Below are 20,252 nucleotides of genomic sequence, written 5' to 3'. Positions count from 1 at the left end.
AGACACACAGACATCTATACATCCTGTAGTTTTGCTATAAATCAGGTTTGAGGTGTGATAGAACAAATGAATGAATTTTTGCCATACATATTTTTTTTTGTCTTATCTGTAGTTAATACACACAGATTCACAAGAATATGGAAATACCGCTATAGTGTGAAATGTTTCTGTAATTACAGGTCAAGATGGTAAGACCTTTTTCAAGTTTCAAAACTGTAAAATTAAGCTAAGGGCTATAGATGTTGATTATGAAGCTCAGAGCATAAAGTGGGTGGTGGTTCATTTTTGTTTTGAATCTGATTTGAGTGTACAAGTGCTCTGTACACCTTTGAGAACCTCTCTAAGACAGCGTTTTTCAAAGTTGGGTCACGACCTGGTACTGGGTCGCGGCATGTAAGGCACTGGGTTGCTCTGGTCAGCACTACCGATTGGGACGTTAAAAGTCCCATTGGTGGTGCTGCCCAGCTAAGGCAGGCTAGTGCCTACTTGCTCCAACACCACGCTGCGCCTCAGAAGCAGCCAGCAGCAGGTCCGGCTTCTATTCATATTCATCAGCCCAGTTTACAGAATCCTCATCTTTACAATTCAACCGTGATCCTCTGAAAATGTATGGGCATGCTTACTTTCATGTCTTGTGAATAGTCCCATTGACAGAACGACATATCACTGGACAGACTACTCACATATCTAAAGCAAATTGTGGTGAAGTTTTTGCAGGATCAGGGCATAAATGGGGCCTTACCAAAATTCATTAAAGTCCGTAAGCATCTTTCCATTGACTTAAGTGTGCATTGGTCAGGCTCACGATGCTCAAGCTGGCATGTGTTGAATAGAGCAGACTCTTCACCAGGAAGCCAAGGAGTCTCAAGAAATAAATTCTCACTATCTTTTATCTAGAATGGCTGGTTTGACCAATAGAGCTACATAGTGCAGCTGACATTGTGACTGTCTGTACCGTACCTTTGTGTGTTTGGAAACCTTTCTCTTTTATGAGAGCTGAACTTGCTCTTATTGAAGTCAGTGACCTTGTCTATCTTAGTGAATTTTAGCTACCAACAGTTTAGCTGTGTGAGTGCTGGTCTATACAAGGCTATGACACCTTTTGGAGAACCAGGTTGAACTGACACAGTTGTAATCAGAAAAATGGAACACCCCCCCCCCCCCAACTAACCAAACAAAAACCCCAGCCCAGTGCAGACTGAATGAAATTTGTAAAATGGGGATAGTAATCCCCATCTTTGTGAAAATGCTTTCAGATTCTGGTGTTTCAGGCGGGAGTATATAGATGAAAAGTTATTATTTGGATGGTAAAATGTGATATAAAATATTTTGTACACTTGTATCACTTCCCACCTAAGGATCCCAAAGCACATTGCAAACATTAAACCTCACAATCTTCCTGCCAGAGAGATGGGTGTGGGGATATCTTTTTTTTTTTTTTAAAGAAAGGGGGGAACTGAGGCATCCTGAGGGTCAGTTACTTTCTGACATCAGAGGAAATCAGTGGCAAGAGATAAGCACAGAACCCGGGTGTTCTGACACTCACTCCGTTGCTTAAGCCCCACTACCATCCTTCCCCTCATATTTGTGTTCTTCCTAAAACTAGGATGACCATATTTCCCAAAGGGAAAACAGTACACCCTGTGGGGCTGGCCCAAACCCTCCCCTGCCCATGCAGGGCTGGTATCGCCACATGTTCCTCTGCACTGCACCCCACTTTTTTGACAAAGCTGATCAAGTCTGCAAGACGAACGGGACAAATGCTCACTTTTGCCCAAAAAAAAAAAAAAAAAAAGGCAGGACGGCCGGGACCAGGCTTAAAAAGGGAATGGCCTGGCCAGAACGGGACGTATGGTCACCCTATCTAAAGCAAATGAGCAGCAAGAGGAAGCATATACTTGGGAAGCCCTCTCTGGCAAGAAAGACGCTGCTACAGCCTCTCCCCAGTACATCGCCTTAGGTGAGCCTCCTTTACACTAGTGCTTGTGAGCGCTTTTTCCACTGGAGCTTGCATTATTCATCATCAGCCATTGCTTTGGCTAAACACCAGGGAGGAAACTCCTAAAGGCAAGATCGCTTCAGTCTATCATCTCTCTCTCCCCCTCTCCCTCTTTAATCCCCAGGGTGTGTTGTTTTCTAGAGGTTCCCGTTGCCAGGGACAATCCCAGCTCGTGTATTCCCACTCACGTCTATCCACGCACCCGTTAACCCCCCCCCCCATACCCACTAAGGCACCATCATGTGCAGGGGCTCTGGGGACCGGCAGAGGCTGCTGCTGCTGACAGGAGGGTGGGTTCAACCGGCTGCGACGGGCAGGGCGGGGTGCCTCCTTTTGTCGCCCTTACTTTGTTTATGATTAGCGGCCTCGGTGAGAGCAGGGCAGGGGCTGTGCCTCCCGCGGTCAGGCAGCAGCTTTCCTCTCTGTGCCGCGGCTCTGCCCACACAGGGCCGGGCCACAGGGGCGTGCAACGCCCGGGCTGCTGCTGCCGCTGCTAGCCGGCTCCCCCGGGGCCAAGAGCTGGCGGCGGCCGGCGGCAGCGGCTGCAGCCCAGCAGGGGCAGCCCGAGGCACAGGCGGGATCTGTGCACTGGGCAGCAGCAGCATCCACCCCCCCCCCCCAGTCCCCGCCGCTTCTCTGAGTCGCTCCCGCGCTGCTCGCTGACTCGGGCGCTCTCTGCTGCTGTTCCCTGCAGGACCCGTTTGTTCCCCCTCGGGCTATAAGAAGGCGGATGATGAGATGTCCGGAGCCACGTCCTCAGCGGATCAGGCGGAGGCAGCCGCCCGCACCATTTACCTGAACCAGCCCCAGCAGAGCAAGTTCCGCGACAACCGGGTCAGGTAAGAGCGCGCGGCCGCCTCGCGCGGGTGCCCCCTGCCCTCGCGCCTGCCCCGCGCTCATCCCCAGGCGAAGCGGCGCCGGGGCGGGGGTAGCCCGTGAAAACCCCGGCCACGCTGCAAGTCCCTGTGTTCCTCTGGGGAGAGCAGCCTGGGGCCGAGGCAATGCTTCAGCCGGCTCCCTGCTGGTGAAGTTCTGCCTCTTGGACACCCATGTGTGGTAGTGTAGTCAGGTCAGTAGCTGGTGTGCGGACTCGGGGTGGCTGCAGCCCCAGAGGGGAGCTGCAAGCGGAGGGAGAGACGAGTGAAAGGCAGGTCGTTTACAGTGGAATCACTTTGTGGCACAAAAATGAGAGAGTCAGTTACAGGTGGTAAACTTTTCCTCGCACAGTAGTGAGAGAGAATTACAAGACTCCTTGGAGCACAATTGTGAGAGCTAATCACAGGTGATATTAAAACCCAGGGTTCTTGCTTGCAGCCCCAAAGATGAAAGGCAATAGTGGATGAGATGTAGAGATAGTAGGTCTAAATCAGATCTCACTTCTCCTGATGTAAAATAGAAGTAACTCTGGTGGAGCTACTTAGGGGCAAAACTGGTGCAAGAGAGGTCAGAATTAGGCCTACTGTTTGGAAGAGGCCTCCTGGAGTCTACATATTTGCATTTTGTAACTGTTTTCAAAGACATACCTTTTTTATAGATTTTTTTAAAAAGTGACATAATAGTAATAGGAAGTAATACAAGTTTAACTGGGCTAGCATACCAGTAATGTACATATTTGTGTGGGACATAAGCCCAAATAATTAAAAGATCATGGCCAATGATCTTTCTGATGAACTTGTGTAGAATGTGGAAGATCTTTAGCTTTTCTGTAACTTTCTCCACTTCACTGTTTCCTTCTTGCTAAATGCCTGTTTGTGGGCTGAGAAAATTTTGTTTTTAGTTATCGAGAGCACTTGTGCTCCTTTCTGTCTCCCGTAGACCATTGCAGGGTGAAGGGCAGAAAGTGAACATTGACCAAAGTGTGTAGGTTTTTGAGAGGCAGATTCTGTTGTCCTAGGCTGTCTTAAATTGCATGCAAAAAGGAAATACAGTGGGGCGGGGGGGATAGGAGAGAGGGTTGGTTAAAATAAATAATAAAAGATCAGTTACTGTTACTGTGTTACTGTAGTTGGGGAACTGTTGCACGCCCATAGCTGCCTTTTGAGAGCCATCCAGTACATGTTGAAAAGGTTGTTTAGGAAAAGTACTACCTAGGGAGATTTTTATTTAGCAGTTCTTCTGTCTCTTTCTTTATTTGCTTCAGACACAGGGTGTTCCTGGGCTATAGGGCAGTGGTTTTCAAACTTTTTTTCTGGCGACCCAGTTGAAGAAAATTGTTGATGCCCCAATCACTGTTCCCTCACAGATCCTAAACCCTGCGCACACGGTGAAACACCTCGCGCACAAAGATTTGCACAGAAGCACCACGGTTTGCACAGAAGAAATTTTTTGCGTGTACGGCCTGTCAAAAATTTGAGGGAACATTGCCCGTGACCCAACGAAGCTGGGGATGAGGGGTTTGGGGTGTGGGAGGGGCTCAGGGCTGGGGCAGAGGGTTTGGGTGTGGGGTGAGGGCTGCGTGGTGGGGCTGGGAATGAGGGGTTGGGGCGGGGGCTCAGGGCTGGGGCAGGGGACTGGGGCACAGGCTTACCTCGGGCAGCTCCCAGTCAGCGGTGCAGCGTGGCTGCTAAGGCAGGCTTCCTTCCTGTCCTGGCACTGTGGACCACGCTGCACCCTGGAAGCGGCCAGCAGCAGGTGTGGCTCCTAGGTGGAGGTGTGCAAGCAGCTCCACTTGGCTCTCGCCAGGAGGCACCCCCCCCCCAGCTCCCGTTGGGAGTGCGGAGCCGGTGCTTGGGGCAGGGGCAGTGCGCAGAGCCCCGTGGCCCCCTGTCTAGGAGTGGACCTGCTTCTGGCTGCTTCTTGGGTGCAGTGTAGTATCAGAACAGGTAGGGAGTAGTCTGCCTTAGCCAGGCAGCACCACCGACGGGACTTTTAAAGGCCCGGTCGGCAGTGCTGACCAGAGCTGCCGTGACCTAGTGCCTTACATTCTGCGACCAAGTACTGGATCGCGAGCCACAGTTTGAAAAACACTGCTATAGGGGCACTCCCCCACCAGGAATAAGTCAAAATGCTAGCTTGGTGTTCACAGCTCATGCTCCCTTTCCATGAGGTGTCTGCCACACATTGACTGACTGGAATTCTGCTGTGATACCTTGAGGCACCTCGGATGCAGGTTATAGCCTTCTTTACTACAGACCTGGCTGAGGCATGTTGTAGGTTCTTTCCCCTATTTAGGAGGATGCCTACATCCACTGTTCATTACCTCCTCTACAAACACACCAAGAGCAGGCACATTCCTTGTTGCCTTCTGGGTTTGATGCCTCCTCCTCCAGTTGAAAAAGGACTTTGGGGGAAGTGTGAGGAGAATTTGTGCCTCAGATTGTGGCTGTCCCTTGCACAGGAGCACAAGGGCAGAGCTGGAAAAATACACGGGCAGAGCCCGCTGCACCATCCTAAGGGGTGGTGCACAGTCCCATTTCACTTGGTCACCTAGGAGCTCCCTTTGAGGAAGTGTCGCTGTGTATCACACCACAGCCCAACTGGGCTGCACAGAGCAGTGATCTGTGGACCCCAGGTGGGGCTTTGCAGACCATGTCTAAGATTTCCAAAGAAGTCTGTACCTCCATTTGAAATTTTTTAGGGGTCTGCAAATGGAGAAAGGTTGTTCTCAACCTTTTTCTTTCTGAGGCCCTCCCAACATGCTATAAAAACTCCATGGCCTAGCTGTGCCACAACTGTTATTCTGCATATAAAATCCAAGGCCAGCGCTAGGGAGTAGCAAGCAGGGCAGTTGCCCAGGGTCCCACGCCACAGGGGGCACCGCGAAGCTAAGTTGCCCAGGCTTCGGCGTCAGCCCCGGGTGGAGGAGTTCAGGGCCCTGGGCTGCAGTTCCTTGCGGCAGGGCTTCAGCTTTCTGCCCTGGGCCCTAGTGAGTCGAACACCGGCCATGCTTGGTGGACCTCCTGAAACCTCCTCACGGCCCCCCACATGGCCCCAAGATCCCTGGTTGAGAACTGCTGTCCTAGATGATGGCCAGTCTATGGGCTAACCTCAGTGAGAGTTTGAGCAAGGACTGAGTGAAATCTCAGGAAGGGCATGTTCTTTTGTTCTTACAAAAATAAAATCAAAACCACTTTGGCTGTTTTAATGATTTATATGAGTATTTTACCAGGACAACCCCCTAGAGATGAAACATCTCATTTCCAAGTGTGTCCTGGGAGCAGCAAAAGGAAGAAGCAGTGCTATAAATCCACTGTCTCTGAAGTGAGAACAAATAAATATAATAAGCAGTTATGCTGAGTTCTCAGTTCTTTAGATAATGCAGTTTTTAATGGTTTGCAATTAGTAGTACTTCTTGCAGAGATTAGGTAATAATGCCGTGATGCAGCCAGATAACTAAATAACAGATGATCAAAGCCATATTTATGGATCTGATGGCAAATTTTAGTACTAAATTCTGATTACAACAGCTATTATAACTGGTGCGGTCTTTGTTTAAATTGATACTTACAAACTGTAGGCCTGATCCTACAGCCTGGACACAGTCCCATGATTTTGCCTGTGTCAGGATTGCAGGTTCAGCCTCTGCAAGTAGGTGTATAAAAAAGGCATAATCAGTAAGGGCAGAATTTTGCTCTCTAATACATATGGTGGATCTTGTTTCCAATATTTTGCTTATTCTGCCTGTAAAAATCTCCCATCAACAACCCTGAGAGCAGAATTTTGGGCTTACAGTCTTGGAACATGAATCTTGTGGGACTTCTTTGGTATTCTGCAGATGAGATTTTTCTTATGTACTGAGATTAACTGTCATCTTCTGAACGGACAGAAGGGAAATCATCCCAGGAAAGAAGATAATAGACCAGGGTCCTTCAGTTTTACCTTAAAAAATGTGCTTTACAAACAATGGCATAAGCCTCAAGGAGCCCTGTGAGACAGGGCAGTATTTTTCCCATTTTACAGGTGTGCACACTGGCATCCAGAGAGGTGATGTAACTTTCACACAGGAAGGCTTTGGCACAGACAGAGCTAGAGTTCTTGTTATTACAAGTTCTGTGCTTCAGCCATAAGGCCATCCATATATCTTAGATCAGTGGTTTTCAAACTTTTTTTCTGCGGGGCCCAGTTGGAGAAAATTGTTGATGCCCATGACCCAACAAAGCTGGGGATGAGAGGTTTGGGGTGTAGGAGGGGCTCAGGGCTGGGGCAGAGGGTTGGGGTGTGTGGGTGAGGGCTACGGGGTGGGGCCAGGAATGAGGGGTTCAGGGTGTGGGAGGGAGCTCTGGGCTGGGGCAGAGGGTTGGGGTGCAGGAGGGGGTCAGGGCTCTGGGCTGGGGATGCAGGCTTTGGGGTGGGGCTGGGGATGAGGGGTTTGGGGTGCAGGAAGGGGTTCCGGGTTGGGGGGGGCTCAGGCTGGGGCAGGGGATTGGGGTGTGGGGTTGGGGTATGGATTTACCTCAGGCGACTCCCTGTCAGAGGTGCAGCAGGGGTGCTAAGGCAGGCTTCCTGCCTGTCCTGCACCTCAGACCTCACTGCACCTGAAGCGGCCAGCAGCAGGTCTGGCTCTCGCACGCAGGTACCACCCCTCCCAGCTCCCATTGGCCAGGAAGCCAGCGCTTGGGGTGGGGGCAATGTGCAGAGCCCCGTGGCCCCCCTGCCTAGAAGCCGGACCCGCTGCTGGCTGCTTCCGGGGCGCAGCGTGGTGTTGGAGCAGGTAGGCACTAGCCTGCCTTAGCTGGGCAGCACCACCGATGGGACTTTTAATGTCCCGGTCGGTAGTGCTGACCAGAGCAACCCAGCGCCTGACATGCTGCGATCCAGTACTGGGTCGTGACCCAAACTTTGAAAAACGCTGTCTTAGAGAGGTTCTCAAGCAGTGGTGTACGGATCACTTGCTGGTTATGGACAGAGAGCAGTTTGATCACATGGTGCTGACTCCTTATTTCCAGCTCCGAAACTGTACTAAAAGAAATAAAACATATATTAAATACTTATAGGATATTTTTGCCATATAAACAAGAGCTGTAATTGCCACAGGGATGTTATGCACTTGCAAATGGGAGGAGGTGGTCTATGTGATTGTGAATGGGGGGAAGATTGTCATAAAGACAATCTGTGTATTAAAATGTGATTCATACTCTCAAAATGTTTTAAAATCTTGAGTCCATAGCTTTATGTATTTTCCATGTTACTTGTACCATTGCTGATCTAGCAGAGCCCTCTGGATTTGTGGTTGAAAATATGATTTAAAAAGTCAATAAGTGCAGTACTCCATGTACTGTTGATCAACATACCTCTTAAAGTGAAATGCTGCATCAATAAACAGCTCTGTGCTTGTATGTGTGACTTTGTTATTAAGCTTCCAATAAATGAATAATATTCTTGGTTACTGTTAGAAACAATAGCCAGTCGTATTGTTTTTGTACTGCTGAGAACAGAATAAAGCCAAGCAAGTATATGAAAACAGAGCACTTATTGGAGTTCAGAACAACATTACATTTTGAAATGTTACATTGTTACTTTTTTTTTTATCACAGGTTCTGAAAGGCACCTGTGATAAAAATTTAATACACTACAAAAAACTATGTAGAGGTCTTAATCTATTTCAGAGCAGTTTGCAGATATTGACATTCCTCAAGGAAGAAATATTCCTCAAGGTTTTTTGCTTATGTATTGTTATTGTTAAACACTTGCTACATTTCACTCTAGAGGTGGAAGTATTTCAGTGGTGGGTGAAATAATGTCTCTTATTATGGGTGAATTTCATCCATGATGAAAGAGAGCCTGCAGAAAGCTGTACGACATCACTCTAGCTCTTAACACACTTCTTAAGTGGGGGATAGGACCTTGTGCAGGACTTTTACACTGGAGTGAATTTCACCCAGTACATCTCCAAGTCCTATACTCAAGTTAAAGGTGGAGAAGGAGGGTGGTAGCAGCCTTCCTTCTCGTTATTGACTCCTGCATAGAGACAGGACACAGTCCCAGGGCCACTGCCCATAGCAGCACAATCCATCCCAAAATGGGGAAGGAGGAGTTGGAACCATGGTTCTACCTTCCTCTGCACCAGTCTGCAGAGGTGGCCAGGCATGCCATATGGAGCAGTGTGCACTACTCATACATGCTGTGAGCAGGTAGATAGGTGTGGCTCTCCCTTGCTGTGGTGTGTGAGGGAGGCCAAGCCCCTTTGCTACACACACTTCGGAAATGACAAAATTAGAGGATCCAGCCCCAACCTGTAGGCAGGGTAGGGCCACCTATAGTTCAGGGGCCCAGGCCCTCAGCCAGGGTGGGGCACCACACAGTCGAAGGCTTTAACCTTTAGGCAGGGTAGCCACAAGTGGTTCAGGGGGCCTAGGCCCTCAGCCAGGGTGGGGGCCCCAGCAAGCAGTCTAGGGCGCTGGCAGGGGGTCGAGAGAGAAGACTTTCAGCCTTAGAAGCCAATGCTTAAAAAGTACAGCCTGGCTTCGTACAAACAAAGCTGTTTTTTCCACTAATGTAGGCAACAAACATTGGCGCAACTGCATAAGTGTTTAGTCAGTTTTGACTTCGTCTTTACATAAGCAAACACCCATTTGCTGAAGTGGGGAATTTGCCTGAATAAGGACTGAGTCAAAACTGAGCACATCCACCAGCATTTGGCCCATACATGTTGTGTGTACAGTAGAATTACTTTTTTTTCTGAAGTCTCCCACTGTTGATACCACCCATTCAGCTTTACTAGTTATAGCAGCTATGGAGCAGTCCACTGATGTTTTAAGCACCACAGACCAGATTTTCAGATGGTGTAAACTCATGGCTCAGAGCAGATCCACACAAAATGGGGGTTACAGTGCTGGCTGCGGGGCTTTATGTGCCCTTCTGCCTCCACTATTTCTACCTCTGGTGGAGGTGAACCAATGGAAATGGAGGGAAATATAGGGAAAATTTCCTAGTATAGACAAATCGGAGTTCTGTGGACTGAAATGTAGCATATTTGAGTGGGCTAGAAGGAGGTCCGGGCCATTTGTTTAACTAGGCTTTTGCCTGAATTGTGGCTCTTTCTATACATTGCTTTGTAGGAAGACCTTGAAAAGTGTGTTGTAAAAATGGATTACAGGTACAGCAATATACATTAACCGTATAAATAAAGTTTGTTTTTTCTCATCAGAGCCTGAACACGCATAGTTCTAATGATAAGAAATTTAACTTTAAAAAATCAGAAGTTTGTTTCTAATCACTTTAAAGTGAAGATGCTGTGCTATACTAAGCTATTTTTTAAAGGTGGAATCCTCCCTGTATTTTTAGTTAGCTATCTTGCATTAATTAGTTCTAGTGTGGCTCCTTTACCTTTATTGTAATAAGGATCTGACACACAAAAGCGTTGGCAAGAAACTGACAGTTTACTTCTGGAACACAGTTAGGTGAGTGGGGTATATCCACTGACTTCAGTTACTGCTACCCTTCCTTTGTTGGACAGTTAGTATTTCCAAGTTAACTACCACAACCAATTATTATATTTTTTTATTCAAAGTTTCCAGCTGACTGTAGGGCTAGGTACATAGTCACTACTTCTGTTGTCAGCGAGAAGATGTTTGTGTTACTGTGGCAATGACATTTTGCAGTGAAACATTGCCAACATGGGGCTGTGTTGTAAACAATACCCTGTTTCTGTGCAGTTTGTGCAGCTTTTCCTGGTCGTTCTGGTTCATAAACCATCTTAGCTGTCAATAAATTCATAATTGAAAATACTAATCAACTATGTCTGGTTTTTTTGTAGAGGGTTTGTGTAAATAAAGAGAACAAACAGCAAGGACAGTCCTGTTGCTTGGATGGCAGGATGTTTAACCAAATATCCAGAATGCGCAAAGTTAGGAGTAAAAAATACTGTCATTTCTTTCTCAAAAACCTGATACCCATTATGCCAAGCTACACACTAGTCTTGAGTATATATTCAGTACAGCCCTTTTTATTTTGTACCTCTCTTCTTGGACACTACCAGAGGAAGCTTTGAAATTATTTTTGTGAGATAGACTTTTTATTTCTGTAGCAATGTTACAGTCTCTTAATTCTATAATTTATTTCTAAATATGGGCAAAACCCTGCAATCCACATTTAGACAAAACTCCCACTGAAGTAAGTTTTGCCTGAAGTGAAGACTGTAGGATTAGGCTCTGTAGAGGGAACCATTATTTTTTAAAAGGATTAATTTTCCTGTTAATGTATGGATTATTTATAGGATTGGCATGTGTTTTCAGTGGATGATAGCCTGTATAAGCACATTTTTACATGTGACACTTTCATACCATTATCTTAGCAACTGGCAGATAACATTGAATAGTAAGAAAAGTTGATTAAGCTGTAACAATAAAAAGATACAAGAACACTGAATTAATTCCTGGTGTAACTCCACTGAGAGATGGACATAGACCAGGCATGAATTCGGCTTATAAACTTTGTGTCCTGTTTGTGAAATTAAGTTTGTTATCTATGATTTGACAAATAATATACTTCAATAAAAATTAAAAGGTAATCAGTAAATGAGGTAGTAATTGACTCTTCATTTTCACAGTCTGACAGGATTTCATGCGGCTTGTATTAATATTTAGTAGGTGCATTACCTTTGTAATATGAAGGAAATAGTTCATTTGATCTTATTAGGATTAATTTATCACACTACATTAAATTTGTATCAAATGCTGTGCTTAAGTGGGATAAACATTAACTCTTGTGTGTATATATTACAGTGGCAATTGCCCATTTATTTGTTTTAAAACGTTAATTGGAAGAGAGTGTTACCTCTCACCCCCCAAAAAATTCTCTGCACTAAAATTAGTCATAAAAAATCTCAACATACACAAACATAACCATCTTTGGCCAGATTTATCCCAAGTGTAACTCCCAGTTTCATCCATTCTGTTTGATGCTATCTTGATGTAAGAATTATGCATTCCATCTTTTCTATTCTTAAACTGACATAGAAAGGGAGCTTTGAGTGCTGTGAAAATGGCATGCTCCATTTATGGGGTAGTAGAGAGATTAGCCTTGGCATATTCTGCAGTGATAACTTGCTAACTTATTAGCATTAGGTGGACTTCCCAGGGAGTTCAATTCATCCCTGTCAGCATGAGGACTATTGTTAAAAGCAAAGCATGCGGAGTGGAAAGGGAAATATGTTACAGTTCAATCATGAAATCAGTGGAGTTTTTAGTACCCTAGACTTATTCCACGCTTTCTGAGAGCAGGGGTGCTGGAACTAGGGATGCTGTGGGTGCAGCAGCACCCTCTGGCTGGAAGTGGTTTCCATTGTATACAGGGTTTACAGTTTTGCTCAAGGGCTTTCAGGACCTCCACTATAAAAAATTGTTCCAAAGCCACTGTCTGAGAGTGGAATTTGGCCCATATGTTTGATCTGAAAATTGGTTGATATGTTTGTATAGGATTTTTGGTCCTTTTTTTCACCTTGGCTTTTATTTCCACTGCTTTCAGTAGGACACCTCACTTGAATAAAAGGATTTGCTGGATAGGGCCTTATATCTTGAAGCATCTTTGGTAGTTTCATATTTTGGGCTTTGAGTTGGAATCTGCTTTCATTTATGAACACACCTGTAAAAGCACGTCCCTGCATTGAATGAGGTAGGGGGCTGAATCTTCTCAGTGGAAGCATCAGGAAGTCCTGGGCCTGCCATCCCATCCTGGAGTGCTGCTGCACTCTGCTATTCAGAGCCAGAGGGCTATGAGCAGCCGGACATAAGTTAGAGTAGACTAAAATGGAGTCCAGCTAACATAAGGATAGGGGAAACAAAAAGGCAGCTTAAGCAGACAGAATTGGGGTCTTGATAACAGGAGGAGAAGGGCCCCCCTATTCCTCCAGCTGGAAAAGAGAATCAAACTCACTGACTTTGGTGATTTACAGTAAGAGTCTGGGACTCCTGGATTCTATTCCCAATTCTATTCCTAATTACCAGTATGACCGTAACTTTCTGTGCCTCATCTTAACTCATAGGAAATGGGTATCATAGCAGCATAGTGGGGCTTAATTTATTAATGGACTAAATTCAGCCCTGGGCCGTGACTGTTTCTGTTCAGGATGGCAGGCCCCCTTGGTGGTAAACCCATCTTGAAGGGAATTGCAGTGGGGCATGACACCTAAAATACTTGCTCTGCTGGGGACCCTGGAGCTGGCCAGTGTGGCTTCAGAAGAGGGGCACTACTTAGGGAGCAGATGTGGCAAGTGGTGCTCTGTGGAGGATCTTTGAACTGAGGAGTTGATGTTCTTTCCCTTTGCACCACCAAGTCAGCTTTAAACTTTTGAACATGAATTGCTCCAAGGCACGGTGACCCACACTGCATATTGCACCATGCTGCACCTGTGGGTGTAAATGAAGTTCAGTTTTTTAAACTACTTTGAGATCCTTAGATAAAAAGATGGCTTAGGAAAGCAGAAGATAGTTATTGTATTCACAAATAACTATGGTTTATGCATCATTAAGGATGGGAAATGAAAAACTGATATGTCAGAAAAAAACCCCGAGGAGTCCTTGTGGCACCTTAGAGACTAACAAATTTATTTGGGCATAAGCTTTTGTGGGCTAAAACGTAGCCCACAAAAGCTTATGCCTAAATAAATTGGTTAGTCTCTAAGGTGCCACAAGGACTCCTCGTTTTTTTTTTTTTTGCTGATACAGACTAACACGGCTATCTCTCTGATATGTCAGAAACACCTACAAGTTAATGCTAGGTCTAGCAAAGTTAATATTGCCACATTATATCTCTTATATTTGTTATGGTGTGCACATTTATAATACATGCAATATGTTAAACGTTAAATTGAACATGGGAAGGAAGAATAGAAAAGACTAATAGATGCAACATGGTTAAATTAGAGTTTCACGAGCAATGTCAGCTTTTGGAGTTTCCTGTCTTTTGAGTGTGAGATTTTTCAGTCCTTATTGTTGCATTGATATAGCTTTGTATTTTCCTCTTTGCATTTAATTTCCTGGGGGGACTAAGGGGAAGGAAGAGCTGTGGGATTAGAGGGTGTTAAGAGAAATCTGGAGCTTTTCAGCTTGGGAAATTTTCAAACTCTTCTTGTATTGCCTTGATCTGGATCAGAACTGCAGTCTTGCACAGTTTAGGAGCTCTTCAGGAACAGAGTTTAGCAGCTACATTCTTAACCATGGTATCCTTAATTTGCATATGCATACAGTATTAGAAACTGCTCTAGTTAAAAAGTTCAGCAAGAAACCTTGTAGAAACATTTTAATGGTCATATTTGAATTCACAACTTAAAAACACTTCAAACCATGAAAATACATAACTGATTTTCTTCTGGACTAGCCTATTTTTCTTTTTACCTCTTAGATCTACAAAATGACAAGTTTGAAGTTAGTACCTATAGCCATTTTGAGTTGTTATAGCATTAAAATTATTTTCAAAGCATATGAAAAAGTGTATTTTTTTGCATATTTGAATAATTTAGAAGTAGCAGAACTGATTTTACTCATTTTCTCCTTTTAAAAATAACCATTGGGAATTCATGGAATAGTTCACTCCAAAAGGGATTTATCTGAGAAAGTTAGAATCAGCTGAAAATGGGGTTCAACATTAATGACATTAAGTGCTACTTACATCTACCATAATTCTGTAACATTGGAGTATAATATCTTAATGATTGATATGAAAATATTATGCTATGTGATACAAGCAGAGCCTTCTCTTTGTTGTAAGTTTCCAGAATGTTATTGCCCTAGATGATTTGAATTTGTTTATGTAACCAAACTCTGTGAGACAAAAAGAAATGTCAAGAAAAAGCCTAAAATGTCATCTTTGCCACTTATGCAAAAGGAGTTACATGAGCTAGCTAATGACAAATGCTGTCTATGTATGAATAAATATGAAACACTGACTGCCAAAAAGTTTGTTCTGTACAAAATAATTTGTAGATCTGAAGGTACATAATCCTGGGATGTGGAGCATTCCTGTTATTCATTAGTGAGTCATTATCGTAAAGGGGGCACCTTTAGATCCTTCTCTGAGTGCTTTAATATCTCTTGCTGCCTTATGCTTGTAAGATGTAGTTAAATATCATTCGAGAGATACCTGCTGTGCTTCCCCACAGTAACAGTATTTATCTGACAGTAGCATAAGTTGGTGCTGGCTCTGCTCTCTGAGGACCTAAACTTGAGCCATTGAGCTTTGAGCAGGGGGTTGGACTAGGTAACCTCCTGAGGTCCCTTCCAACCCTGATATTCTATGATTCACTGAAGTCAAGTGGGAGTTTTGGTTTTGAAATAAATGGCATAGGTTTGTGTGCTGCAGCCCTGATTCTACAGACATTTTAGACAGGTGAGTAGCCTCATTGCAGTCAATAATGTTAAATAAATGTATAGTTATTGCCAGGTCAGGATCTTAGGATACTTAGGATCTGGCCAGGATTGCATTATGGAACAAAGGCTAATGCCCCTGATAAGCCTGATAGTTTTTCCAAGTCCCAATTTCACCTACAACGACCCCAAAAAGAAGCCGATCTTTGAAATTGCACAGAGTTCGGTGTCCCAGCAGGTGGCAGGATACAGTATTATCCTATACAGTATTATAGTAGTATTTCTTTACTCCCCCCTTGGACTCTCTTCTGCCTTTGTTGCCTGTGACAATGGCCTGGGCCACCCTTGCACAAGAGCGTTTTTGGTTGTATACAGAGACATGTTTAAAATTGACCTGCTAATTGAATCCAGGCAAGAACTGGGGAGTGGGGTGAGAAATGTGAAGGGGATGTCCAGGTGGACGTGGTGGGCAAGGAGGACTGGGACTAGGAAGACTTGGTAGCTTGGCGCTGTGGAATGCAGGAATCAGGGGAGTAACAGATACAGGAAGTGGGAGAGTGCAGAATAGGAAGGGGATGTAGTGGGGAAATACATGAAACTGGGAAAGGTCTGGAGGATGAGTGTGTACAGGCTGGGGGCGAGAGGGCAGGAGAACAGAGTGGGGCATGGAAAAGCAGAGGGTTTTTATCTGTGTTAAACTTAATTAAAACAATTAGTTTTCAATATGGATAAAAGCTTCCTTTCCATTCTTCTCCACTACCCCAATATCCCACACAGGTATAACTCCCCTCCACCACACACACTTCCTATGGACTTGCTGAAGGCTGGAGGAGGAGAAGCCTGCTTTGATGGGCCTCATAAGAATTGTCAGAGCTGAGCTCCCCTCGTAGGAAACATAAATAGCAACCCTATTTAAAATTATTTTATACTTTTTGTGAAACCCAAATGTCATGAAGGGAACAGTTAAGAGTTCCAGACTTTTTCCACTGCCCTGTAGTCCTTCACCCTTCTCTCACTCCACCTGATATATGCTACTCACCTACCCTTACATTTCCCATTGACATCTGAAAAATGAACACACAATAAATTACTGATTTATAAATTCCCATTTCTTATTCAGGGTTCTAGTTCCCAAATACTAGAATACTATCACCTACACAATATAACTACCAAAATACTGATTGCTAAATAATAATCAGAGTTAAATACCCAAACCCATGAAGTTTGTGTATGCTGACACTTGATTATGACAGAATAGTCAACACACTTCATGATCTGTATCATGCTACGAGAATGTAGGGAAAACTGACATAACTTAGTATGCTCTGGGACTATATTATTTTTGAAATCTTTATTACACATATAATCAATATATAATTTATAAGCTATGTATAAAATCAGTAGTATACATTCAACAGCACATTTCCATTGAAGGACCAATGAAAGGGGACAAATGGTGCAAGTTGCGTGGGGTAGTAGTAAGTGATGAAAATTAGCATATTGTAGCAGGGAACTAGCTGGATCCTTTATCTGTTCACTTCAAGACTTGCTTATGTTTGTTTTGTTTTTTAAAGGTGTAAAATTTTTGTTAAAGTGTAGATAGATTCCATTGAAACACACCTTTAACCTTAGTTTTCTATAATTTTTTTTTGTTGGTAACTAATGATATTTAGTTATAATTCCATTAAAATTGACAGCACCATGCTCTGGGCTTTTCTGGACTGCTGCTTCAGAATATTTGGGAGGGCACTCTACAAAATGATCTTGTTCGATCACTGAGCTACTTTAAAAAATGTGTATTTAGCTCTTTCTACAATAGAGATATCTTTGTTCTTGTGCATCCTTAGGACCAGGGGCCTAATTACGTACTCCTTACAGAAGAAAACCCCATAGTGTGAATTTTTCTTGCATGCGGAGTATGGGGTTAGGCTCATAGGGCCAATCCCTGAAAATCACAACACAGAGTCATTATAGTACAAGATACTGAAAAAGGCAGTTCTCCCTATGATCAAATCAATCCTACCAGCTCTCCACTGTCTCTTCTTCTAACATCTTGTCAGTTATAAATTAATTCCCTGATATAAATAACTCCACTGAGTTCAGTAGGTTAACACCAGGAATGAAACGTGGGATGGTTGGGCCACAAAGAGAAATGCAGGAGTGGTGTCCAGAGCAGAGACAGAGGTTCCCAAATGGGGGGGTCAGCCATTGGAAAGAAAGGGGATAGTAGAGGTTCCTGTTCAGAGGTAGTGCTGCTTAAGAGAAATGATTGTGAAGGATGTGCTGGTTCTAAGCAGCTGATATAAATGGGGAAGCTGAAATAAAGTCTAACCCACACAGCTCCTGGGTGTAGTGTTCTGTCCCATCTAGTGAAACCGAGACCACTTAGGGAGAGAGAGATTAATGAGTTTGCTCTACAGCCTTAGTTAAGGGCCATGTGGCTGTTAGCTCATGCGGTAGAGGCTCATGCTTTTAGCTAAGGCTGTAGAGCAGACTCATTAATCTCTTTCTCTCTAAGTGGTCTCGGTGCCACTAGATGGGACAGAACACCACACCCTGAAGGTGTGTGGGTTACAGAAGTATCCCAGGACCCCAGATAATGCCAGTGCTGCCAAGCCACAATTATCTTACCATTTCTTGGAAGAGGAAGGTTCCCTGAATCTTGCTGCTACTTTCTCCACAACATTTTGAAAATCTGACTCTTCCTATCTGTTCCAATGGCAAAAAAGACTTGTCTGGCGTGCATAAAAAAAAATTGTCTGAGCCCTCATCGCTCATCTTGGTTACTGTAGCCTCCTAATCCAATCCGTATTCCTCTCCTTTCCCGACCACTAGTCTCTCCAGATTGTGGCCCCAAATTTGTCCTCATCCCCAAAATACCAACTAGCAACTGACTGACTTGATGTTAGTGCAGATTGGGTTTCAAAGATTGGTTTCTGGAGTGCTTCTTACTTCAGTGCCTTCTTCATTGCTACCTTTGCCAATCTCTATATCAAATGCAAAATAACACGACAGGTATAAAGGAAATGCAAAATAAGCATTGCCCCAAATAATGATTCGGGCAATGCACGTAAATGGTCTTAAAATGAAACCTTTCGTGCTTAGGTTTGTGTTTCATTTAAGGATAAAACAGTAATACTTAGTACTCTCCAAACTATAAATTCTGTTTGATTGATTTCCCCCCAACCCAAGTTGCTTTGTATGCTCTTTAAAGCTCTTACTGTATATACAGTGGAGGCATCATCTAGTAAAGTACACTTGGAATATGGAGCCAGCATTTTAGATTCATTATTTTGCTACTTTATCATTCCTTGCTACCATCACTAAAATAGGAACTCGTTTTTCTAATGATTCTGCAATCTCCGCTTTTCTCCTCCCTTAAAAAAATAGTTCGCATTCTAAAGCAGCGAATAGGAGTACTGAGATCAAGGGATTGGTAATAGGCAAGGCTGAGGCTTTTCCATGGAGTTTTCCTCTGTAGTTTCAATGGTTGAAATGGGAAGGGATGAGGGGCTGAGGTTTCTAGAATGGCCTCACTGTTCCCTTTGACACAGAGATATATGAGGGCCCAATGTGACTTGCCTTGTTTGCAGATCAGAGAGGCAGTGCAGGTCAGGGGATAGAGTACTTGATGGGGACTCAGAAGACCTGCATTCTGTTCCCAACTCTGCCATGGAGCTGTTGTATGATGTTGGGCAAGTCACTTCACCTCTCTGTGCCTCTTTCCCCTCCCATCCTATGCCTATATTGCCTGTTTAGACTGTAAGCTCTTTGGAGGAGGCGCTCTTTCTTACTGTGTGTTTGTACAGCATCTAGCGCAGCCAGGACCTGATCTGTTAGGCCTGTAGAAGCTACTACCATAATTCAGAAGATAACCATATTGTCAGACAAGGCATTAGGGGAATAGCATGGAGCAGAGGTAATCATCTATGACCCAATTTGAAAAAAAAAACAGTCAGATTTTGTGCCTGCCAAGACTGTGCTTTAGGACTGCTAATGGAATACAAAGCTTCCCATCTCTGGGTCACTTGTTTATACCCAGACCTAATTAGTAGCTACTTAATATAATTATCTCATGACTAGCTGTAGGTCTGTGAGAATGTGTTGACAGGCTGAGTCCAATTCCAAGTTTCAGCAAAGAGGCTAATGATTAAGTGAGCATGGAGACTGAATTACCCTCTCATCCTTAGAAGCTGTCTCTCCAGTTCTACTAAGGCGTGTTGGTTGAGCAGAGTAGGGAAGTCTGTTCTACATAGTCTTCAGGGAATAAAGAATTTGTACCAAGTTCTCCTTTCAGAATAGAACCCTAAGGAGAGAGGAAGCCAAGTATTAAGCATGTTGCCAGTGCTTTTGGTTGTGTACCATGATGCAGGAGCTGCTGTTCTGACACTGGACTTTAGAAACAAAGGGGACTGAGCCTGGAGGCTACAAACTGGATCTTCTAATTTTACACTGGAGGGAGGCCAACCTAAATCAAATCCGGGTCTTCTGAATGACAGTGCTGAGCTCTGCCACCGCTGCAGCCTAGTCCTGATTTAATTTACGGGCACAAAGTATTATATTTAAACTATAAAATAGTATGTTCAAGTACAAGAATGGACCCTGAAATATTGAATAGACAGCAGTGGGGTGAATGTTTGTGACAAGAGGTCGATATGTCACTGCTAATCAGCACTGGGCAGGTATGAACACGAGTGTCCGAGTATAGCTCTTATTTAATTTTCTCCCACTGAAGCCTGTAGAAAACAAATGTAAAGAACATTCAGGTCCAGCGTTTCCAAATAACCCATATTTTAAATAAAAATCGTCCAAGCAATGAGGAAGAAAGATGGATCCCAGATGTCTCTGCCATTGTAAATATAGATCTGCCTGCCTGAAATGCGAGGAGCAATCTCCATGCACTTGCTTTGTTGTTGGGAACTTTCCTGGCCATTTGCAGGATAATTTAATGCAGCCAAGTTTTGCAATACTGTGGCACAGGATATTTATTTTGTGGGGAGGGAAGAGGTGGT

At 44.3% G+C, this 20,252-nt stretch overlaps 1 protein-coding gene across 2 annotated transcripts in view; it reads left to right on the top strand.

Moving 5' to 3' along the window:
* Positions 1 to 20,252, top strand: part of ATP8A2 (ATPase phospholipid transporting 8A2) — a 668,324-nt gene that overhangs the window by 71,391 nt on the left and 576,681 nt on the right. The window contains exon 2 of one of the 2 annotated variants that reach the window (XM_077809582.1): positions 2,694 to 2,838. In XM_077809582.1, coding sequence (XP_077665708.1) covers positions 2,694 to 2,838 — 145 coding nt within the window. Of the gene's footprint in view, positions 1 to 2,693; positions 2,839 to 20,252 lie in introns of those variants that run through there. The other variant, XM_077809591.1, reaches the window with a different exon arrangement.

This window comes from Eretmochelys imbricata, chromosome 1, assembly GCF_965152235.1.
Source record: "Eretmochelys imbricata isolate rEreImb1 chromosome 1, rEreImb1.hap1, whole genome shotgun sequence".
Lineage (NCBI taxonomy): Eukaryota > Metazoa > Chordata > Testudines > Cheloniidae > Eretmochelys > Eretmochelys imbricata.
The sequence above is the reverse complement of the archived record's forward strand: the minus strand, read 5'-3'. Positions and strand labels throughout refer to the sequence as shown.